This window comes from Scatophagus argus, chromosome 15 (assembly GCF_020382885.2).
Source record: "Scatophagus argus isolate fScaArg1 chromosome 15, fScaArg1.pri, whole genome shotgun sequence".
Classification (NCBI taxonomy): Eukaryota; Metazoa; Chordata; class Actinopteri; family Scatophagidae; genus Scatophagus; species Scatophagus argus.
The window spans coordinates 13,986,965-14,012,397 of NC_058507.1; the positions used below are offsets into that span (position 1 = coordinate 13,986,965).

At 42.9% G+C, this 25,433-nt stretch overlaps 1 protein-coding gene across 1 annotated transcript; it reads right to left on the reverse strand.

The window, feature by feature from the left end:
• Window positions 1-10,941: 10,941 nt before the first annotated feature.
• Window positions 10,942-23,911, reverse strand: LOC124072041 (bcl-2-modifying factor-like). The gene is made up of 4 exons (XM_046413166.1): window positions 23,773-23,911; window positions 21,609-21,805; window positions 20,726-20,928; window positions 10,942-15,792 (listed from the first exon to the last, which is right to left on the reverse strand). The coding sequence occupies exons 2-4, from the start codon at window positions 21,778-21,780 to the stop codon at window positions 15,676-15,678; spliced, it is 492 nt and encodes a 163-aa protein (XP_046269122.1). The 5' UTR covers window positions 21,781-21,805; window positions 23,773-23,911; the 3' UTR covers window positions 10,942-15,675.
• Between the last annotated feature and the right edge of the window lie 1,522 nt (window positions 23,912-25,433).

A 25,433-nucleotide genomic window follows, 5' to 3' on the forward strand; every position in this document is an offset into this window, starting at 1 on the left:
TTAACTCTAGAGATCAGGGTCGGATGCACCATAGGATAACAGTGAAAGAGAGAGAGCAGCAGAGGGAGAGAGAGACAGACAGACAGACAGACAGGGTAAGAGACTTGTGCTTTACAATAATTCTGCTGCTCTGATTGAATATAGAGGCAATGAAGAAAGAGGCAAAAGATCAGTGCATGTGATTAAGTCAGTAATAGCCATGAAAACCCTGTCAATTTTCATATGGAGCTGTTATCAGACGTGAAGCTCATCTTTCATTTGTCCAATCAGATGAACATCAGGCATAGCTCCAGTGTAAACATTCAAAGTGCTTCAGAGGGACAGTGTCTCTCGATACAAACCAAGAACTTTGTATATTGCTAATCCGCCTGTGGCTCGAACTTGTCAATAATCACCTAAAAGGGAAAACAAACCCTGCAGCCAGGTTGTTATATCTTTTGCTCATTGATCATAATTGATTTTGGAATCAGTACACAACATGTTCCACTTTCTCCTAAAGATTCTGCTATGTTATCAAACAAAGCCACAGTAACTGTGATAAATGTACATGTATATGAGTAGCACTCTTGCATATCACCCTGACTGTTAGTGGTGTTGCTCCAGAAAGTCTTACTTTGCTCTCTGGAGTCGTGGGGTCCATTTCATCAAAGTAATGACATCATCATACTACCTGAAATTAGTGACCTATGATCATTCCCAAAACAGACGCAGCTTATGAATGAGAATGAAACATTTGTTTGTAATTGGCCAGCAACAATCAAATGAGAATTGTGGCATCGCCGCTATTTGTGATCTGCGTGTAAGCAGTGGGGCCCCCTGCTGGTTATTGTTCGAGCAAAGTTCACTGATACAAAGATGAGTAAATTCCTGCATGTAACAAACATAACACACACTACCTGCTGTACACTAGCTTCATTCTTTGATAAGTAAACCATCATCACAGCTTAAACATACAACTGAACTCTGGTTGACACATCCTCACAGCCCTTCGGGCTTTAAGGGATTGAGGTCGACTTATGGACCAACCAGTATAAAGGTGTCTGTAGCACTGCAGCTGATAAAGAGGCTGGCTGTGGGGGGTGTCGGATAGATGTTAGCTGGAGGTTGACTGAAAGTTAATGAAGGAAGGGGGATAAATCTAAGCTGCAAGGATGAAGTGCCACTCTTTTTGAGGGGTATTTCCAAGCATGATTTAACCAGAGTCGCAAAAGGTCAAGTCATTAACCCTTTATTGATAATTCTTAGAAGTTGAGTCCTCAGGCATCAACAGTCATGCACTACTAATAAACAGGCTTACTAGTGTGGAAAAAGCCGTCCATGTGTCACACGTAAACAAAACAGGGTGTTCATGAACCATACCTAAAAAGTTTAGGTGCATTTTAGCAAATTACACATTTTAATGCCCATATACACATAGCCTTGATTGTAAACACCGACAGGGTCACAGGGTGCATACAGTAGAGCATTAAAATAATAGTAATGTGCATTCTCTGTGCTGATTATCACATTAATTCACACACAAACCTCCTTGTCCCATGCAGCAACATGAGCATGACTTGGCTCTGTACACTCCAGGGAATTGGTGAGAGCCATTGTAACATGGTCAAACCTCATGGGCGTGATTGAAAGCGTGAGGTTTCGGGGTGTGAGAACCACGTGAGACAAGTTGTTGAGAGGACAAAAACAGAAAGAGAGAGTCAGGGAAAAGGGGAGACAAGGTCTCTTGTTTCTTGCTCTCAGAGGCCCAGCTGCTGCAGCTTTCATTATTCAAATGCATGACACTGAATTAATACAGCCATTGGTAAACACTGCCACATGAGGACCTGTGCCGCAAACATCAACTAGAATCGTGCAGCCAAGGCAAATAAGCAAATTAAATGATGCTGTGAGAGAAATAGGGAAGAGAGATTGGAGGAAGAGATAATGTGATGACATTTGATAAGACTAGCACATTAAATACACTATCAGCCATTTTACATGGTTGCTTGTTTACACAGAGACTACGCAAGGTACAACAAGTTGCTAGAAATCAACTAAAATCTCAGTTTCATGAGCACAGTCAGATGGAACTCTTGGGAAAATAACATCTGACTTTCACTTTTATTTGTTCTTATTTTTAAAGAAAGCCAGAGTCTGCAATTCAGAGATGAATTAAATGTTCATTGCTCTGTGCTCACAGTGTTCCCTGATAACTTAATTTCCTTTCTGATTTCAGATTTTCCTTGTTCGTATTCTTCCGTACAAACTACACTCATTGCCTGCATATGTAAACAAGTCCACTGACACAAGTCCAACCCTAGTGAGTGGAGTTGTGGGTTTCAGCAGAGGTCACTAACAAGCAGATGACCCCAAGGTCACAGAGGGTGGAGGAAGGGCTGTAGGCATTGAGGGTATTTCTGTCTTGTTCCCTACTTGTGATTTCTAATGGACTAATCTAGAGGGTGCGTGAGAGCAGAGGATTGCCAACTTCCCTTCCCCCACCTCCGTGCACTCCCCCTGGGGAAAACTCAGAGTTACGCTAGGCTGGAGTGGGTAAGATGATGTCCAGACTCTTGCCGCTCAAACTTATAAAAACAACCATCATGAGAGGCAATTGTTTACAATGAAACTTCACTGTTACAACATAGACATACAGGTTCCTGGAGTTCTTTTTTTTTCTGGCTGGACAAGGAAAGTCATTGCCAAGTTTAATTGCCATGAGCCTGAAAGACAAAAAGAGTGATAGGGAGAAAGAGAGACAGAGAGACAGATTTAAAGAGACTGAGTGAGACTGATTGCCCGCTCTCTAGCTGTATATTTGCGTTAAGTTCAAGAGTTCAAGATCCTATCTGAATAGTTTGTCTTGTGTTGCTAACCACTCGACGCCACTCTGCCAACCAGTGCTGGTTTGGGGTGACTGACCATGATACGTACATCATAAAACCTCTGCAGCACTTGGCGGTTCAGCCTGAGTTCATGGAGGTAGTCTGGGAGAGATAGAGAGTGAGAGAGAGGGAGAGCGAGAGAGAGAGAGAGAGAGAGAGAGAGAGAGAGAGAGAAAGAGAAAAAGAGAGAGAGAGAGAGAGAGAGAGAGAGAGAAAAAGAGGGGAGAGGCAACATTAAGCCAGCAGCAGTGCAACAAGCTTTACAGATGCCTGTTCAACTCCACTTCTTCTGTACACTGATCTGTTTTTAGAAATTGAGATAACAAGCCCAAAACTGTATGGTAATACTTCATATTAACTACATCATGAGACACAAAGACTCCACTTTTTTCACTGCCCACTAATGAATCAGCAGATTTACCGATACACAATATATTTGTTGTCTGCACCTCCCCATCCAAACATCCTAAAGCAAAGAATACAAAGGTTCCCATTGGACCAATAATGAATAAATAGCTCCCATGTGACCATGGGCCAAGTCCCATTTCGCTCCATCCTCTGTTTGTTTTCCCCACCATTGTAATTACCCCTCCCCCTTAAAAAGCCCAAACTACGCAGCGGTAAAAGAAACCCAACAAACCCTGGGTCCCTGACTCAGACCCATAAAAACATGACAAAAGAGAATAGATGGAGGGGGGTTGAAGGATTGCAGCTTACGGGGGCAAACATGGCATGACAGCAGGAGGGAAAAGCTTTGGGCATTCAGTGCATGTGTGCGTGTGTTTGTGTGTGCAAAGGAACAGCGCCTTTACCCCCTTCCTCTGGCTCTGACCCTGGCCCCCTGCCAGCAACAGTCACAGTCTAATTACTGAAATCTGTGTGCCAGCTAAAGGCTTTGTAGAAGTCAGTATTGTCTGGGGGCCTGTGAGAGCAGTCACCATTCATCCCTGGGTGCCCTCTATTTACTGAGGTGGAACGGCCTTTACAACTAATCTGTTTTTGAGTTAGCAATGCGTTTGAATGAGTCGTCTGAGACCGGCCTGCTAAATGCTACAGTGTGACAGTGTGTCACTGTATTCAATTAGGAAACCAGTCCAAATGAGACTAACTGTGGCTCTATGTTGTCATAGTCAGATACAGCAACTTAAAAACAACATCCAAGATTAGTAGCTAAAAATAAGAGATTAGTGTCAATATTGATATTGCTTATTAAATCCATGTAGACCTCTGAATTTCCATCTTTGCACCGTTAAGTATTCACCACCATTGCATCTGTTTTTCACCTTTACCGGTGGAGCATAACAGCTGATGCCGCTCTTGCTGGTGTGAAATCCCTCCACCGATATCCAGATTAGAGCAGTGCTCCAGTCAAAGAGCCTGCAGGGAGGGACTCTCTACAGCTTAGATTCCCTAGTCCTGTCTTTATCACGCCCATGACTGGATTTATTAAGCCTAATGCTGTTAATCTGCTTGATTTTCAGTGTAAATCCATTAGGGGACATGCTGAAGGTAAGATAACAACAGGGAAGATGAGAGAGAACTCTCTCTGTTTTCAAGTAGGAGCCAACTTCTGTGTATTTATCTGACTGACTGTGATCTTGTCAAAAGCTGTCATAGGTCAGGATGTGCCAAAACAATGGTGTTAGGCCTCTTGTTATCACTGAAGCTGGAGACGAGGAGTTATTTACATCTGTGTTATCTACTTCGAGTCAGATCATGCTCCCTCACTGAAACCTTGAAAACAGTATCGGGAAGCATTCACATCTGCAAAACAACCTGGGTTTACATAAACATTTTCCAGCGAGACAGGAGGGGACTCGTGGTTTGCAGACATTTCTACACTGCAATTGTGACAAGCTGGCAGCTCAATGCATGTCAAACCCAAATGATCAGCCATGTTATAATGCTCAATAAGATGTAATAACAGTGTGGTGGTGGCTTTCTGAGTGGTCAGGCAACAGTTGAGGGCCTCTGCCTGCTTTTGCCTAGTGTGGTGAATTGTGATGCCACACTCCGTCTGCTGCCACCACAAGGTTCACCACTGTCTCTCGCCGGCGTCACAGCCGTTTGGTAGGCAGGGCCCATCCTCACCACACCTCACCTCACCACACCACAACACAACACACAGTCACATGAAACCCTCATACCCCTCACCCCTCATGTCTGCAGAGCTGCTTGTTCTGTCTGCATGGTGTCTGACATTGTGCATGCCAATAAAGTACACCACGATGATACTTTCACATGCTCGTTGAGTTTCACATCATCTTCTGTGGATGATAGAGCAGTTGCCTACATGTGTTAGGACACATGTGTTCACATTTGGGGAGTAGATTAAGGTCACTACAAGAAAGCACAATTATCTATAATAGGAGTAGACATGAACATTACAGCATGAACTCAATCACATCACATACAGTTAGCATGCAGCGATTCACGGCTCTACATGGAGCACAAAGTGAAATATCAAGGAATTAAGGTCAACCCTTGAGGCCATAATAGCATTTGTAGGTGAGCTATTGTACAACAAACAGCATCGGAACAGAAGTGGTGAGCTATTTTTATCACGGCTGGAGTTTAAATCAGTTTAACTGTTGGTCTGGACTTGTCAAAGACAAATTTCGCACACGACTGCATATTGTACCTTTACGTTTTCCAGCCCACCCTCATCTCTTTCTCTTTCTGCAATTGAAATTCATTCAACTGTCTTGGAAGAGAATTATTTATGAGCAAATCTGTTCATTGGAATGGCTTGTCTTGTTTTTGCTTTACTGAGCTCCCCTGATGCGGTTCTGCTGGGACTGCCTGTCAGTTTTTAATGGTGCCATCTTGCCAAAAACACCAGGTACAAAAGGTTAGCTGTTTCAGAAAACAGGAATATAATTACAGCTGCATTACAGATATCATAATAATCCCTGCACAGACTATCCACTGTCCCATTTCCCCGGCGTTATTAGTGAGATTCTGTGTATCTGTTGTTTTGTTTGTCTTAAACAGGGTTTTCATGCCCTCCCATGGTAGAATGGAGGTGGCCACAGGTTAATGATGAGCAGCCAGAAATGAGACGATTGCAGTGTTTCATTCTCTGAGCTTCAGTCCCAGGCGACTCCCTCTTTGAGAAGTATGGGTTCAAGAGTTTACCCACAGTCCTCTGGGCAATCGCATTAGCCAATTGGCGTGCAGGGATAGCAGCACTTGGCTAGAGGTGCCCGGTGCTGTGTGAAGAGTTGAGGTTGACTGGATGGTCAATGTCTGGACCGTCCTCTCTGAGGGACAATTAAAGACAGATGAAAATAAAGAAAAAGAGACACATAGAGAAAGTAATGTAATAGTAACATTGAAGAAAGTCTCGACTTACAACTATTGGCTGTTTGGATAATTAATGTGTAGTGATATCTAATCTCTGTAGGGGGTCTGTCAGGGACTCCAACCATTTGGTAACAATAACATTTAAAGAATAATGCTCCTTACATTTTGTAGTGATCAATAAGATTGGGGTTACTGAGAGGAGAGGAGAGGAGAGGAGAGGAGAGGAGAGGAGAGGAGAGGAGAGGAGCCAATCTACAACTTTGTTTATTGCCATCCAAAGTTGGCTCCCCCAGCCAGCCCCGAAGCTCATGCAATTGTTTGAGATGAGCTGGCAGCCTGCCAAACCTGGAGTAAATCAGCACTGTCAGTCAGCAACAACAGCCAGCAAAAGAGAGGGGGGAGGAGGATAAGGAGATGGGTGGATGCATATGTGTGTGTGTGTGTGTGTGTGTGTGTTGGGGGGGCAGAGTTTTGTGTGCTTGTGTATGTGATAGACATACAGATAGTGAGGGAGTGCAGAAAAACAGGGTCAGTAAGTGAGAAAAAAAAGAAGTGAAGAAGTGAAGGAGAACCAGGGAAGTGGGGGATGGGAGGCCCAAGAAAAAAAAAGTCATAGAGAGAGAAAGAAAAGGTAGAGAAAGGAGAAAGAGGGGAGGGAGTGCCTGGTCCTCTGTTGTGAAACATGAGCTCGGAAAAACTGCTCTGAGTTTAACACTCTACCCAATGTTTTTGCAGTTGTTACTGTTTGGAGGAGGTCCATTGCGTGAGCCGACACACATACTGAGACACACACACACACACACACACACACAATTGTCCCAGAGCCCCACCTCTGGTGCGCTGGTTGTTTTTCTTCCTCGGCCTCATCCCTCTCCCTACACTTCTGTTATCAAGGTGAGGTGTGCTAACAAGACAGGCCGCCTGCCTGACGTCTGTGGCGCCCTGCCAACCTGCTGGTTAAATAAAAAAAAACAACACACATACACCCACTGAACTGGTCCGGTTCTTTAGCTCGGAGGTTTTAACCAGCCCTTTATGCGTGCTGCCTGCTTGCGAAGACAGTGCGTCTGGAAACTGGGCATCAGGCGAGCTCTTCTCTCATTACTGCACACCACAGGCCGTGCCAGCGCAGAGTGCTCCTCGTGTGTCCTCAGGAAACCACAGTGACTGCTTATTTTTATCTAGCTACAGGAACCTTTTTCCTGCCAATTAGTTCCCAACAATGACCCTGCTTGTTTATGTGCTGTCTATTGAGTGACACCCCCCCCATCATAATTAGGTTGGGCTTGTGTCTTTCACAGCTTCATGCCTGTGCATGGATTTTCACATGTGGGGAGAGACAGCCGCCCGCTGTGTGCGAGGTTTGCAGGGTGTATCTTTTAATTGGGTCCAAATGGTGGTGGACAAGTACGAACATTTTGAAAAAGTGATAAAGTTGGAAAATGTAGAGGGAGAACAATAGCCAGCAGGAGACGAAGAGGACAAGTTCAGCAGGTTCATGTGCTGTGCTCAGAGGATTTAAATCCCTCCCCTTGACCACAGGATACTGCTAGTGTTTGTGAGTCAGAGATTTCAGTTCTGTGTGTGTGTGTGTGTGTGTGTGTGTGTGTGTGTACTTGTGTATGTGTCACAGCTGTGAGGCCGGGAGTGACTGCTGCTCAACAAAGCCCTGCGCTCTGCTGGGTTGCTCTTCGTAAACAAAGGGAACTCACAGTGCTGTGTAGTGATTGCCCAACCTCTTCTTTAACAGAGAAAGTAAAGAAGAAAGAGCCAGTCGAGCACAGCGGATTAGAAGAAAAGCTAAAAATGAACAACAAGCAGTGATCTTTAAAAGTGAAAGAACAACCCAGTCGCAAGAGCAGAAACCAGGACTGTTTATTTGATTATCAGCTGCAAAGTGTTAACAGATCAATTTCTGCACACTCTCCTCCCAGCTGTGATAGGGTGGCTGAGCAGAGCAGAGCAGGCTGGAGGAGGTGGGGGTTTAGGATTGGGGTCTTTGCCAGAGGAGGTCAGCTGTGTTCAGTCACAGCAGAGAGAAGTGAAGGGCGGGTGGGGGGGGGGTTATGGTTGCTGAGTTTCTGCACCCACTGCATGCCCAGCTGAACCCTGATCAGTCCTTCTACCCCCCACACAACATGCAACACTGTCAGCTCAGCTGCTTATTCCCATGACAACTGCCTGCCTGAGCACCAGATGTGTGCAAAGAAGAGAAGAGGAAGAACACAAAGTGTGGAAGCATTTCCATGGCTGAAACCGTGATGTTCCATTGCCTTGACTTAGGAGTTAAGTTAGGTGTCCAGTGTTTTCTGCTGAAGTATTTACAGATTTATAACATTTCTCAAAGGCATACTTAAATCAAGCCAGCAGAAATGCAGTTTTTCATCTGACATGAAGCACATACGTACACAATGCTCTTTGCAAAGTGATTGCATTTTGCACAGCTGTCTATTAACAGTCCATTTCATTCAAAATAGATTTGTCTGCCTGCAGTGTCTTGGTGCTATCAGCCCTGAAAGAGACGGGTTAGATGTGTGTGTGTGTGTGTGTGTGTGTGTGTGTGTGTGTGTGTACAGTCTCACATTTGGACGTAGTTTTGAGCTACACGCTAAATGCTAAAGTCAACACACCAACATGAGAGTGTGCCAATTTTTTAAAAATGAAATGGTGATTATTTCACGTCTCATAGGGATGATCATTTGAAATATTACTTTATATTACATGAAGTTTGCCAAGTCCATTTCAGTATAGTCAGCAGGATTGACTGTGGTGAAGAGTGTGGTGAGAATTTCTTGGCAATCATTTTTTTCAGGTGTCTTGTGTCTGTTTTGTTCTACAAAAACATCTACATAACAGTAGCTAAGATCAGTTCATTTAATTGTAAGTTTTTCTGCAAAGCTCTTTTTATTTTGCTACTAGCAGATCAAAGGAGTTAAAAACTCATTAATGTAATTTTAGATTTCATAAAATTAACTTAAGTTCCTTTACTCAAACCTTAAATTACAGCTCAATGAGAAGGGTGAGCTCACAGGTGATAATTTAGTAATTGCCTGTGTGTGAAGGAGTGAGGAGCCACTTGAAGAGGTCTTAGGGCTGGGGGGAGAATCTGCGGCTGGTGATGCGGAGCAGGTGCTGAGGTGCCTGTCAAAGCTAATTTGCTGTTTTTCTCTCGCACACAGCTACTTTATTCACTTAGTAACACAACATACCACTTTAGCTCAGAGTAGGAGGAACAAATTGAAGCTGTGGTTGAATTCGTTGCACTCTGTGACTTAAGCTCAAGCAGAAACTCCTCTTCAGTCTGCCAGAGACCCAGGCAAGTAGGAGTTAACGACGTAGGCTGCAGTGTTTTGATTGGCTTTCCAGACATAAACAAGAGCCGTACTTGTGCGTGACCCCTGAGCCTGACCCCAGAGATAGACGCTTCTCTAATGGGTGTCTCTTTCAGCTGGCTGCCAGGCCAGGGGAACAGAGGAGCCATTGTTTGGGCCAGGGAAAGCCAATGCTCTCCCCATTATAACACTGAGCCTGGAGGAGAGGGCTGTAGGAGCCCTGAGGCTGAGGTAAACAGCAAAGGAGGCGGGGAAATCCTTGGCACACCGCTTACTTATGATTAAAATTTAGGCTAATATGTCAAAAAAGCAAGCAGTCCTCTCTGCATGGATAACACTGTGGTCTAGAGTCATATGATCTTTATATATTTTGACAGTTATATAAATAACTCTCTTAATCAGCTCCTATTAAGGCTTGAAATGCCTACACTTGAAACACCTAAGATACAGGATTAGGAGGGGACTGTGCACGTAAAACCAAGCGTGACTGAGGTAGAAGTTGTTGTTCTGTTTCAACCACATCCTCTAACACACTTCATTGTGTGCATGTGTTTGTGTCAGGGGGCCACAGACAAGGGAGTTTTTTTTTTTCACTGAAAGTGGCCAAACAGGTGAGTCAGGTGTTGTGAAGCGTGAAACTGTACTTGGCATGTACGACAATAGAAGTGGCACGCGTCAGCTCCGAGAGAGGCGACCGTGTCTGCTCTGTTGAATAAAAGAGCAACAAAAATCATGGGTGTGATTGTAAAGCATGCTGTAAGAAAGCATTTATACTGGACAGATGTTAGAAAACATCTTCCATAAAAATGAATACACGCTTTTAAACACGATGAAAAGAATGCACTCCACACAAACAATCAACACATACTAAATTTTCATGTTTATGTATCAAGAGAGATCAATCACTCAATCCCATGTGACCAGGGCATCCATACTACAGTGTGAATAATCTCCAGGCTCAGCAGCAATGGTCTTAACCATTGAGGAAGTGACAGAGATTTGTTTGCCAGTCAGTTGTTGCTTGCGTGTGTGTGTGTTTGTGTGTGTGCATGTATACGTAGAGTGCAGACATAAAAACATTAATAAATGAATAACCTAGGAGCAGGAGGGATGGCCAGCCTCAGACACTTGGCTAATCTACCAGTGGCTTTCTTTCACAATAGTCCTCTTCAAAATAAAACCTCAGCCTCAAAGGAGAAGGAACAGAGCAAGTGAGGAAACTATGTTTTCCTCTGTAGACCCTATTTTGTTGTTGTCACTTTCTGTTATGAAAGTTTGAACTTACATCTAGACCTTTATTTTGCAAGAATTGCAACTTTTATTCCTCATCCGATATTCCCATTGCACTTTAGCCCTCAGAAAAGTGGTATTTCTTTAAATACCCAAATGGTTTCTCACATTTTTCTCACACATCCAAACAAAAACTTGACTCAACTTGACACCTTCAATAAAATTTTATTGAAAAAAAGTACCAATAAACAACAAGAAATCCAGAAAAAAAGATTTGTAGAGCAAAGCTCCATATGTACAGCATATTGCACTACATAACAAATTGTCTTTACTTCCATATTATATCAACAACCAAAAAATATATATAAACACAAAAATGAGTGCACAGTAGAGTCTCGAAAACACACAGTCAATGTTTACAAAAATGCTACATTTTCGCTGGGTCTCATTTCTTGGTATAACAGAGAGTGTGTGATAATCAAGACTTTGTTGAAACTGAGCAGTTAAAGGCATATTCCAGGGTTTTAGAAATACATGTACACTTAATCTGTTCTGTAAAGAAGGGCAAACATTTCACTGCTATAAGCTCATGAGTCAAAGTAACCACAACCATGAATTATTTTGGTTTGCTTGGTTTTGTTTATACACCACGATGTGCAAGGAATGTTGCAAGTTCATTTTTCTATTAAAAAAATGCCCTTGATCTCATGGACTTCAAAAGGATCCTGCTCGCATTACAAATTATTTTACAAGCATGAACTGTCCTTATAAAAGCAGACCCTTTTCTTACGAAAATACATTTTAAAAAGTTAAGAAAGACCATGAAGAAAAAATGTTATCGTTTTTTTTTTTTTAAAAAAAAGTCAAAATCAAAACCTTCCTCAAAAAACTTCAAATTTATATAAAGTGGAATATAAAATTCAAGACACTGATGGTTTCCATAAAACACATCCCACCCTAGGGATTCTCCACACTCACATATAATGTGATGAGTGCAGCTTGGGAACCTCATTCTAACAAAATTAAACAGGGCACCATGGTGGCTTGTTTCCCTTTTCCAATAAACCAAACAGGCCATCGATCTGAGCTTACTCTGTCGATGCACTGATAGACGTCTGTCACAAGGCAAGATCAGCTCGTGAGAACAATCCAGAGTATACACTATACATAAACACAGAACAGATAAGGGACCCATGGGATCTAAACAAAGTACTTTCCAGTGCATATTGATTACAACATGATGATCAAGATTAAAAAATTTACCACAAAAACGAACGCCCTGCGACATGAGAAGAATATGAAGGCAACCATTTTCTGTATGTTATGAAGCATTTCTAATGTCATAACTATCTTTAGAAACGGGTGAGATGGATGATGACTCATTAATTATAAAGGAAAGGTCATATCCTGTTGAAAGGTTAAACTGCATCAAAGCTGCTGCTTTTCTCAACCACATATTGTGAATCTACCCAAGATGACTGGTGAAAGATAATGAAAAAGGTCTGAACTGGTTGGGCCCATCCCTGGAAAATCACAACCTTTTGAGTGTAATACTCCACCCAAGATCTATTTTTCGAGTATCAAACACATGTGGGCTTGAAAGGTGAGGTTTGTAGTTTTCTTCCTCACGGAGGGCAGCAGCTGTGGTCAGAGTGAATTCATGCTGGGCAAAATGTGTTCCAAGAGTGAGACATTTTCAAAACGATTACAGAACATTTTCAATCGATTGCTTCAGAGCAAAGCACTTTCCTGCTGTCTACCTGTTGGGTCAATACGCTCCAAACTGTTACATTTGCATATATTGATGGATACACTACTCTGCACAGTACTGTTCTCCTGAAAGCAGTGACACTCTGACAGATGCAGTGAATTTTGGCAAAATACAACATGTGGAACATGCAGCTGCGCTGTGCAAACATGTCACCACTGAAATCCATTGTAACGAGCATGAATTCAAACTGACCAAAGGTGTTTTTCTTCATAAAGAAAATTATTACAAATTTCTAACAGCCTTCAGCAAATGAGTGATACTAAATGAACACAATTTGGGTATTACATGAAGCAAACCAACCTGCTCTGCACAGAGTCAAACAACAGAAGAATATACAAGTCCGAGAACAAAAAAAAAGAAAAAAAAAAAAAAGAAAATTGCACACACAAGCGTATACAGTAGGAATGGGCAAATGTACAAAAATAAATAAGAAGGTTAAAAAATAAATTACAAAGAAAAATGAACCGATGAACAATACCCATGTAATTAAGGAGCAGCACAAAGAGGAAGCCAAGAGCCAATGGTGAGACAGGGCGCTACATAGACTGGCTCAGCGTTCAGGATCCGCAGGAAACTCTAACCACAACCACATTCAGTGCACCTCACACGCCTACTACTACATGCTCAGTAGCCCCCGTCACCACCACAGTCAGCAAGTCAGCCTCAGACTCCTCAGTCAAACTGTACCTTTATGTGTGTGCTGAGAAATTGCCCAAGAGGATATATATATATATATTTTTTTTTTTTTTGCTTTATTTTTAACTGAAATGAAAATAAGACTTGACAACAGCTCGGGAGGCTTCATCACAAATCAGCGGGCGGAAACACTGCTCTCCTTCTAACCATGTGACAGATTCTCAAGGTTTACCAGTAGCCCACACAGTCCGTCCCTGAGACATCTTTAAGAAAATGAGAGGAAACCCTAATTATGTAGTGATTAACTCGACACACGGTGAGAAGCAAGTAATTACGGACCCCTGATATGTACTGCTCCTCATGTCCAACAGTTGGCCTGGGTTAAGCAATGGAGAATATAACAAACAGCATCTTCAACAGTGTCTTTAAACATATTCATATTTCAACAACAATTACAGTCATTCTCACTTTCACTTGTCTTTTTTGTCATTGGTGATTATGTGTATTAAAATATCCCAAATCTGAATCTGAGCACCAAAGACAACACAAGACCACCCAACAGAATACAACATGTTGGAAAACCCCATAAAAGTAGCCTGAGAAGATCTGTTTCACAGATTGATTATGCAGTATTGTTTGGTGTTCAGAACACACGTGGGCTGTGAAAAAAAACCAAAAAACAAACAAACCAAAAAAAAAAAAAAAACAGGAGAGAAACGTTTCAGTGGAGGCAGGTGGTTCTGTTGAAACTCTAATGTAGTCTGAAACACTGATACGTTGAAATCTCCAGAACCCATATCCAATCCAGGTTAGAGACTGTTCAGTCTGGTCTCAACATTGATTATTTATCTTGACACGAGAGTGAAATGTTGTGGCATGAAAACAAGTCATAACTGAAAACCTTCATGCAAGACAGAGGTTAGCTCGGTAACAATCTGAACTCTTGAAGGGTGTATGTCTAGTGCAAAAACAGTGGATCCACAGTTCCACTTCAAGGGCATGGAGGTCTGAAAACAATCACATTAAACAAACACATCTAAAAAACATGAAGAAGCTGAATTTGGGGTTGATTTTGGGAGCAAACTTCAACTGAAGAATCCGGTGTTCTCAATAAAACTGAAATTTAAAAAAAAAAAAATCACAACAGGCTTGGCCAAAAAGTTTTGTTGGATAAAAGATGCTTTACTTTGCTCTATATAACTCACAATGTGCTTTACTTGAATGCTAGAATTTAGTGCACGGGTCCCAGACCTCCAAAAATCACGCTAAACTCGGCACATCACCATTTTAATCTCAATATATTTTCATGTGTCTTCCCAGTCCTTCTTATAGAGTGCTACATCTCAGACAACATCCAGCCACCCAGTAGCTGTGTTAAGGAAGTCCCAACAGGATAAACACAACGCAGAATAGTCTAATCAAGTCTAAGCTGGTGCATGCAATCATATACATATATATGATTTGTTAATAAGAAATATTTTTTGTTATTTCTCTTAATATGTATTTCTTGCTGTTAGGTTGTTTTGTTAATTATCATGATACTCATGCAATGCAGGTCACCGTTTCATTAACTTTTGTGTTTCTAGTGTCACTAATTCCAATTCTTAATATTGCTATCAGCACCATGCAGAGCTTGTTTGCAATCTGCCAGCATGCTGTTGTACACAGGTTTGCTGACAGTCATCAGGCTTGTTAGACCAGTCGCTGACAGTACTGCAAACTCCACCCAGATACTTCTACTTTGTGTTGAACATCGCTTTGCCTTCTAATTGTCTGACACGTAGCACATGACTGAAGGACGGTTTCAAAAAATACCTATGCATACCAAAATAAGATATTTAGATTACAAGTCAAGGTGTGCTGAAACTTAACTTTGTTCCAAACGTTTTGAATGATACGGAGGGATCGTGTTAAAACTTAATAACCGAAGAAAACGGAGGAGGATGACAACAAAAACAGGAAGTAAAATTAAGAGAACAAGAAGAGATAAATGTTCCATTGAGGTGAGGTGCAAAATGCTTTGTTCTGAGAAGTTGCCTCTTTGGAAATTAGTAAATCAACTCATCTGATCACCTGGAAAACTTCAGAAAAGAAAACATCCCACCACATTTCCTTTCAATTCCTCACCATCTCATCTTGTCTGTCTAAATTGCTCAATACTCATTCTGGCAGAATACATTGAATAAGGCATTCCCAGGGTCTGTGGAGGTCATTGAAGATGGATACATGCTGGAAGTGCAAAAAAAAATTAACAAGAACAATGTACTGTACAAAACTACTACACCACATGTATACCAAAATATGAACATTGTCCTGGATAGGAATCTCGGCGCATCATGGCATCTTCTGCAAAAGAACAAAACCCCACACACGACCTTGTACAAAAGTTGGTTGTCTCCGTCCCGCGGCGACTTTTTGTCTCCTTTTTCTCTCTCCCCCCGCCCCAAAAACAGACCCGTGTTAGATTTGACAGTGCCATTAGGAGTCCAGTTCCTCAGAGAGATGAAGAAAAGAGACGTGAGAGGAAGACCCCTCCTCACCTCCGTCCTGCTCCCCCTCCTCCCGCAATGAGCCCTCTGTCAAACAGAAGGCTGAACAGAGCTGCGCCCAGGCGCCACCACAGCGGCCACTGGTTCCTTTGGTTTCGATGATACTGAAACAACAAATAAAGAGCAAACGTGAAAGTTAGCGCGCTCTCCTGAAACTAGTGCAATTTTCAATGTGAGTTTTAGTTTGTGTTGGGCTCTGATGTTTGCTGACTGACAGTGAGTACAGTGAAAAGGGTCAACTGAGAAGAGGGTAAGACAAAACCAGACACCGGAACAATGCTGATATTTTCACAACAGTCTGCTTCTGTCCCCAACAATACCTATTAGACTGGCCTCTCTTTGTGTGCTGGATCACAGTCAAGCTTTTCTGACACACATCCCAAGCCATAAACACATTCATCATAGGGTCACACTTTTTCATATCTTTCTGGCAGCGACCAGCAGCCTGTAGCGCAGAAGGAGACTCTCTCAGGTTTGCGAGCCAATTGGATTGTGTGCGATTTGGGGGGGGGGGGATAATGCTATCTCTGCCATTGAGAAGCTGAGATAAGATAATTGTACCAAATGGGATTAAGGAGCTCTTGATGAGAGGCAGGGAGCCTCTGGAAAACACGTATCTGCACGAGAAGGGTACAGTAGTGCAACAGCTCATCTGCAGACGAAAGGCAGACTCCACAATGCCTGATAGAGGCGAGGCTATTTTCAGCCCACGAGGGTGGTAAACTGAGGGAGACTGAGAGATGACTTTTCATTACAACGCACCAACGTGTGGTACCTTTTCTTGGAAACGTTCTGCTATTGTTTACAACAAGGAAAAATATCTCAAGGCAGAGATTAGATATGCCTTATTTGCATGACTGTTAAGGTTGGTGTCCAAACACTGACCTAGTTACCAGTCAAGAACTGCAATTGTGATAAGCCTGTATGTGTCTATACTCCTATCTGTTTGTGCTGAACATTTCACAGTGTTGCATAAGCTTTGCCAGGTTTGAACCAGCATGCGTGGATCTTACTTACTACTCGCTTACTCTTACTCACTTTTTCTCCCTAAAGAAAAATCAAGAAAAAAAAAAGAAATCATTAAAATCAAAGACTGTGGGGAATTTTGATACGACAAGTTTCTGTTGTATAATATATCTAAATCTTGCCTGGGGATATTTTGATAAGGACATACTGATAACGTAATGCCCGCTTCATATAAACATAGGCAATATTTATATGCTGCACAGAATGGATGAGCTGGCAGCCAGCATTGCTCAACTTCGTAAACACTGCCATGCTGTAATTCTTTCAAATTTAATAGATTACAGTCAGTTACTACTCTGGGATCAAAGCCATTAAATGTATATTGTGTGTCAATATGTGTAATACTTAACGGTGATTAGAGTTTCAGTATTAGACAGTAAAAGCTGCAGGAGTAAAATGAGCCAACTGAGGGATTTATCACGCTACAAAGCTTGTGTATTAACTACACGCTACACGAGAAGTCATTAATCTTTACACACAGAATGTTCTTGTGACAGCGGCCTTTTGCCCTCTACTCTGCCAAGCAGGGAGAGAGACATCGAGACAAACAGAAAGAAAGACAGCGCGAGAAAGAGAAAAAGAGGTGTGCACAGGCCTGTCGCAACTTAGTTATGAGTCACGCCACCAACTGTCAAAACGAGGCGCGGGCTCTAAATTTAGCCAGCGATAGAGCAGCAGAGTCTAGCCAGATGCTCAATGTCGTCACTCTGACACCAGCCTGATGTGCTTTATCAGCGTCCCATGCGGCCTGTCTGTCCAGCAGCTGCTGCAAAGCTCTGCCTTATCTCTTGAGCAAACAGGACAGCCTGAATAGCAAGAACCTCTGGATTAGTTACATCAAGGAGGAGCCAAGGACAAGTACAAACAAAGAGCCGTGATATTAGATAGTAGAAAAAGTAGCACAAATGGACATGTGAACAACAATCATCACAGAACAATGAATGAAAAGTAAATATCCAAGGAAAGCTTCGTGTGTTTTTATTTCTAGTGCGCGACTTCACTCCTCCCCTCTCCCTCTACAAGTGCTGAAAAGAGAGAGTGCTGTGCCCTCTCTGCGACAGCCAGCGAAGAGATAAAGCCACAAACACTGCGTGTGTGCAGACGTGCAGACACACACTCAGACGCACACACACACTCAGACGCACACAGGCGATATTCAACCCAGCTTTCAACACCTCCTGTCGAAAGCACCAGGAGTCGTCTCTCTTAAAAAAACATGGGGATGAAACCTAACTCTGCTCCTTGCCCTGTGCAGGCTGGAGCCGCCTTCCTGCCATTGTGACTGTCATTATTGCCACGTCTCAAATGGCGGGCCGGCTAATGTCAGCCATCCTCTGGGGACCTTGGCGTCCCCTCCGGCCCGCTCTGAGTGAGGAGCAATTTATCTGTCAGCATCCTCCAGCACTCCTTCGCTACCTAATCCCTCCTTTCGCCAGGGGCCCGCAAGCTCCCATGAAGAGCACTCACGGACACATTGCTCCCAGATCCGTCAAGAAGATGGCAGTCGAACACACTGGGATGACTCAGGGACAAGTGTCTGCACTGAATGACTGCAATCACTTACTGACAGGTATGAGCCATGACAAACAGTACCACTGCTACGGGTGGAGAGATTTTGTACTGACTGTCAGACTGTGTGACAGTGAGAGGTGATAGGCAGAAAGAGCAATTAGATATAGCAATTAAAGAGGCATAAATCAAGCATGCAAAACTGCACATCAGTGTCTGCATTGCAAAAACATGCCTCCAGCCACACACACACACACACTCTGATCACTCACACACATTGGCAGAAACTTAATTACACTTCATTTGAATGGCAAAGTGTCACCCATGGTCATACTGCTTTCTAAACGGGTTTCTATGCTAACTTGCACAAAAAAGCAGTGCTCATACTGCTTTCTGTGCAAGTTAGCATTATAAATCCCATTCTCTTTCATATTTCAGGCAAAAGTATTATTCTCTTCATTGCTTGTTCACTATCACGACATCTGTGTATCTGTGTCCCGTCAGTTGCAGCTTCAGGATATGACTTCACAGAGCCATTCTCACTCTGACTGTCCTCTCTGCTGTTTACTCAACCAGCAAAAGAGCAGCACAAGCCACTTCCTCATCCCCTGACCAAGGCCTGCCTCCGATGTGCGTCATTAGATCCCAGTCGCACACATCGCAGCACCCCTCCTGTCTGACTGTCTAGTTGTCTGTGCTGCATTTCCCACTGTCACAATACATGAGTCATGCTGAGCTGCTGGTGTATATATAGCTTGATAAGCGTATGGGAAAATCAGAAACTGTCTTGCACTTCTGAGTCTGAAGTTAAAAAAAAAATTAAAAGAAATAAAGAGGCCCTACCCATCCCCCAAAAGCAAAGGTTTAAGACAACTGAGATGGTTGTTACTTGATCATTTGAGGTTCATTTTCAAACCTCCTTCCCTCACACACAGCTTATACAGTCATTATGGATCCCACCCTTCTCTCTCTCTCTCCATGGCTGCGTAGACCTCTTATTTGGTGGTCTCCTGTGGCCTGTGGTCCCCCTTGGGGCTCACACATTGAGCTTCGAGTTACAGCATGTTTACCTGTTTCTGCCATTTCTGCTTTTTTCCTGGACATGTAAGTTTGTGTGTGTCTAGTGCATGTGTGAATAAATATGTGTTGGACTGTTAGCCACTTGTGTAGAAAGAGACTCTCCCCTGAGGGTTTATGTGTATTTTTGATGTTGCAGCCAATAAAGCAACCCTGTGTCGCGGTCATACGACACATCAACATCATGCAGCGCACAGACTCGGTGGACAGAGTCACCCTGACCACAGTGTATTGTTTGAGGCCAGGCATCCTCCACACCACTTGTCTCCACAGCACACTGAGGAAACAGGAGAAAAGAGAGAGGGGGGGGGGGGAGAGAGAGAGAGAGAGAGAGAGAGAAATAAACAGGAAGGAGAAGGGAGGGGGAGGGCCTGGGTTGGCAATGTGGGGGAAGGGCTGTCCTGGTTCAGCAATGTCTTTGGCTTGAGGGTGGGGTGGGGGCAAAACACTGGGCTCTGTAAGTTGTGCATGTGCACAGCCTCTCCAAAACAAATACAGAGCAAACACAATAAAAGAGAGCAAACTTTTGCCCCACCATAAATCTTGTCTAATCAACATTAATAAAAATTTTTTAAAAACCTGTGTGGATGAGGTTGGTAATGTGTGAACTGCACTTTTATTCTGCTTTGACTTTCAAAAATGCCACCTCAACCTGACAAAAACACAAACACAAAAAGGTCTGCTTTGATGACAATAGAGTGTAGCATAACGTGAAGCCAGGGGAAATGGACAGAAAAGATTAAAAACAAGAGCCATGTGCCCATACTGATTTGATGAGAATCGGGACAAAATATAACATGAACTTTACGTTTCAGTTGACAACTTCAGACTCTGTTGCTGTTTCCAGTCCACACTAAACAAATCACTTTGACCTGAGCGCCCAGGTACTGTAAACTGGTTAAAGTGCAGTATTGTTTCTAAAGTGGTTTATTCAACAAATTAAATTTCCTCCTACATAAGAAATAATGTGGTGTGAAATTCCTCAGTAGTTCTTTTCTTCTATCAAGTTTTTTTTCTCATATATTTTGAGAATAATATTAAATAACCTGATTTGTATAATAGCATATCCTCCTGGTTTTACTGCTTTTTATTTTGCCAGCTCAGCTTGAGGGCCACATTTAGAAAAATGGGAAAGAGTCTTCTGTTTGCCCAGCAGCAATTACTGGTATTTGTCTAATAGATTGTTACCAGTAATTGCTGGTTACCAGTAATTGCTGGTAACAATCTATTAGACAAATCTGAAAACTGACAAGGTACTATGACACTTCTAACATCAGGATTACCCACACACAGCACTTCATGAAGGACATCAAGGGAAGATTCTGTTACTGTTTACCACTTCCATTTGTTTACTGCCATCAAACTAGAGACCAATGTTTCTGTTTTCAATTTGTACAGTCAGCAGGATGCGTATTTCTTCCTCACCAGCTGTAGGTGTTCTCGGTGAAACTGGTCTCCTATCAGCTGGAGTTTCTGGCCAATGCATTCTTCCACACTGCGGGCCACAGGTTGCCGCTGAGGAACCTGCTCCATCCTGTTCTGCTCCTCCTCGCTTTCTTGACGCCTCGCTTCCTGATCCCCAACAAGCTCAAAGTGTGCCGGGAAGTGCAATCGAAAACCTGCGTTGCCTGTTGAGTGTCAAGGCTGAGACTTATTATTTTGTCAACACCACACGTGTTCAGTATAAAAATGTAAGTACCATAATAACACCTGACAGGGTGCTTTTCTTTTACCGTGATTATGTCTACGCTGATAATGTAACAGGTACAAAGAGCAGGTAAGTACTGCTGAATGTGTCTTTGACCAATAGCAATGTTTGGCCTTAACCACAGCTTTCCCAGTTGCTGTGTTCCTTTTTTAAGTCAAACACTGAATCATTTAGGAGCTTCATATCACCTACAACAAAATTGCATGACACAGATTTGAGGTCAGTCAGTTGTCATGGGGCTACTTTGGAATGATTACTTGTATATGGCGCCAATGTAACTTCGCTGTCACTGATAAAGAGCTCTCTGTACAGTTGTTGCTTGCGCAGGTAAGCACTTCTGACATGTCCTTCCAGTCACAATGCCAGTCTGGCGCCTTTTGAATAGCAAAGCAGCTGGGTACACTCCACGCAGCCCATAAAAGCCACTGTAATCACGACTATCAGGCGCCAGGGATGAGATCAGTGCAGCAACATTGTAACCAGTTTCACACAGTAAGTCTCACATTATGGTTTCGTGCCTCAGTTTTATAACGCTGGTCATCACGTACGAGGCTATGTTCCTTTTTCTCTTTTTGAAATACAGTGTGTCATAAGGCTCACCGTAGAAGAGTGGTCTGGGCTCCTCTGCGACTCCACAGGGCAGCATGCCGTTGTGCGGTGCCAGGGCAGGGCCAGGTGTCTGTGTGCCCCGGTCTTCACACTTTATCTCCTGGTATGTGGTGTGCCAGCAGTGGGGGTCTGGCTCAAACACATCATCCTCCTCATCGTCCATACGGGGGCACTATGAGATGAGCAACCTGAAACGCAACAGGACAGAGAAAGATATTTTACTGCTTTACAGCTGAACATAAAACATTTGTCTTCCAGTGAATGTGTAAGTCAAAGGCAACTCAAGTTTTTACTTCACTAACGGTAGGAACCTTGGACGAGTCTGCATTTGGGCCTGATGAGATGATCTCAGACACATTCATTATATTTATTCATTCCACCAAAGCATTCATTATCATTATAGACAACCTGTCTGGTTTATAAAGAGTGCCCTCTAATCAATAAAACCACACTGGACAAGTTGGGAGGAGAACATGAGCAAACGGTCTGCCTTCATTTGTGGTAAAGAACTCAGTGCCTATTTAGACAAATGGCCGTGTTCGTCTCAGTGATGAAACCACACAATTCACTGCGGTTAGGAGACTCGATAGAGCAGCATTTACATAAACGTGAGTTTGGCTTATTCCTTTCAGTAAGAGGTAGAATTTCTCTTGTTTGTGCTAAGCAGTCCTGTGGACAGGAAGCCTGGCTTCTTAAAGAACTGTCCCATAATTTCTGACTCATAAAACTTACATCAGGTACTTCAACAGCAAAGAGTTTCCTGTATCTGTGCATATATAAATATTTGAAATGTACACAGTATGCAAACTTGATGATGGGAATAATAACAATGTGTGATTACAAATCATTAAACGGCGTGGCGAGAATCTCAACCAGCACTTGGGAATCCATCCAGTGTCAATGATGCACTCCACTCAACCCTGAATCATATGGTGGGTCAAAGAGTTATCAAAATATGGGTGAAATTCAAGTTGCCTCACCAGCTCACCCCAGTCACTGTCGAGTTGTAATACAGGGTTTGACTACTACCACACTTCCAAATTAGGGTCCACAGCAAAAGGGTAATGACAGTCTTTGAGGAAAATCCTAAACCACTCTCCCTACCCTGGTCTGTCAGCCTGCCAGCTCCCTGAGAAGGAGTTTTCATTTCTTCACCCAACATAAGCAGATTGGCCTTTCTCTAGCATGCCCAGACCTCACAATACACTGTGTGCGTTCACAATAAACCCTGTGTGTAAAACCACTTAATGCTTTGTTTTGACAAACAAAGAGTAAGAACATGGAAGGCTCAGAAAATAAAAACATAGGCTCAGCTTCCAGATACCCTGTAGCTACTGCGCTGATAGTGAGCTGTGTGTTTGTGGCTCCCCCTGCTGCAAACAAAATAACCATAGAGAAAGGGAAGGAGGGAAAGATAAGTGGTGGTGGAGGTGGTGAAGCGGCTCTCTAAATGACAGTTTCAATCCAATGCCTTCAGCCTCACATCGCTCCATTTCCACTTTATGTAGGCTAACATCAGGCACACCGAGAACTTAAATGATACATGACCTCTTCAAGCTCAAATATACAGCTTTTGAACCCCAAAAATCTAGTTAAAAACCCGCAGACAAAAATAAGTATAGTATAAGTAGTATAAAAGAAAAGTAGGTCTTAAAAATGAATAAGAATGTTGTCCAAGAGAATTTGTGCGGTGATGTACAAGAAATTTTATACACGTATTCAGTCTGTGTAATTAACGTTTCCACGCGCAAATAAATGAAATCTATGGAGAAAAGTGCGGTCTCTCGTTACATTTCAGTGAAGCCTGACACACGCTTCCCGTAAAAACAGCCGCGGAGCCTGAAGTCCATTCACCGACCGAGCTCTACAAACCGGGAAAGCCGGTATAATTCAAATCTCTGCTGTATGAATGACACACTGATTACACTAAACACTGTTTTAATTTCGACTGATGTCGACGTTTCGGCTAAGTAATATACGGGTCAAATGTCGAAATAAATTTGTTGCAGCTGTTTCCACCACAACAGCGGCACGTTGTTTGTTTCTGCTTCCTAAAGACGCGGATGTCACTTTTAATGTTAAAGCCCGTGCCGACTAGCTGTTGTAAAGCTTCCACCGAAACAACGACATTTAAATGTGTTTTCGAGGAACTTACCACAGAGGTGGGCTTCGTTGTAACGGCTATACTGTACGACGAGTTCAATATCCTAGCAAGTCAGGCGAGTTTACTCCGTATCACCTCCACGACTACTTCCATACTGCGTGCGGGGAAAACTGCAAGAAGCTGATTTCATTTCGCCGACCTCAGCTCCAATATGGCTCCGCCTGTCCGGGCGTGGTGCTCAAAGTTAGTAAATAAACCCTCCTTGATTCGGATGCTGTGACCAATCGTCGAGTTTGTTTTTATCCCGCCTTCCTCATCGCGTATTCAGACACGTGGACGGGAAATTCCCCGTAGCACGAGACCCGCTACTGCTGTGCTCTTCTGGTCAGAAACCTGTGAACTACTGTCACCAGAGAGAGAGAGAGAGAGAAAATAGGAACACAGAAAGCTACAACGTCTTCGTGCGATTGCCTTCTGTGTAGGCTTTAAATAATAATAATTATTAAAAACGTTCATGTCTGACCATGTCTCTCACTGTATTATAACCAAATTCAGCTTTAGATAACAATAGAGGCCTACTTAATCCGTTGGTTTCAACTTGAGGTCTGTAGGTATATAAACTTTTATATACCCTTGTTATCATTGCACATGCTCACTTTTATGTTCACATTTAACTGTCAGATATGAAAACCTATGAACATTCAAATGTGTTCTGGTTAAATCAACAAACTGTTCACTGAGAAACTGGTTATGAATTTTTTGTTTTTTTCTAAGTGACATAGATCCTACGGGAAGTGGGCTAGATTTTGATCAGTCTAATGTAGCACCTGTGGCAGAAAACACTTTACGACAGGTGCACAGAATGATCGAGATCTGCAACACGTAATTCCAAATATAACCACTAACATTTTTCAGTTCAGATATACAGTACAACATTAATTTTATTTCTAGGTGATTTATAGTCAGCCCAGATTTTGACAGTTATCCATGTCCACGCTGAGCTGATCCTTTTAGGCCTGTTGTTTTGGAAGTCAGGACTGTGCTGATCTGCCCCCTCCCCCTCAGGGCTATCACAGATCAATAAACCTTCGGACAGCTGGAGCTGAGGCCGACCCCCTGCATTCTCTCACACAGCATCACCCAGCCCCCAGCTTCTCTTTCTCTGTCCCTCTGTCCTTCAGCTATGATGGCTTCCCACCACTGAGCTGTATGAGAAGTCACGGTTCCCTGCATCCTCTGTCCTGCCTGAATTGGATGGACCTCTTGGTTTGGTGCACCTGTAGCCTCACCAAAAAGGTTGGAATATACTGTGGAAGAGGGGATTGGTTTCCTCGCTCACTATGATATTGGAAACTTGATCACTTTTTGCATGAGTGCCCACTGTAAACAACAAAAGGCGTGAAGATGTGGGAGCATTAGTTGCAGCTTTCCTTTGTGCTCCAGCCAAACAAAAGAGACATCACTGCCCCGTACTTAAGAGACTATCATGAAAACACCTGCAGTGACTAAAGACAGTCCTTTCAGGGACAGGGTATTGTCAGAGGCACATGCAACTTTTGTGAGCTAATGTGTCCCAGTGCAGAATATAAGCTGCGGAGTGCCATCTAAGAAATGAAACACTATATTTGCTCTAGTTATGTCAACTGGTCCCACAAAAGTCGATTATTTAAATGGGAAAAGTAATCTAAAATGAATTGTAAGAATGTGTTTTA

What these genes read in the sequence shown, in the direction of transcription:
- LOC124072041 (XM_046413166.1), bottom strand. Translation starts at nt 21,780, where the DNA reads ATGGACGATGAGGAGGATGATGTGTTTGAGCCAGACCCCCACTGCTGG. An exon ending in GCCCAGACCACTCTTCTACG is followed by an intron (nt 20,929 to 21,608) that starts GTGAGCCTTATG and finishes GACACTCAACAG; the next exon opens with GCAACGCAGGTTTTCGATTG. An exon ending in ACCGAGAACACCTACAGCTG is followed by an intron (nt 15,793 to 20,725) that starts GTGAGGAAGAAA and finishes TTGTTGTTTCAG; the next exon opens with TATCATCGAAACCAAAGGAA.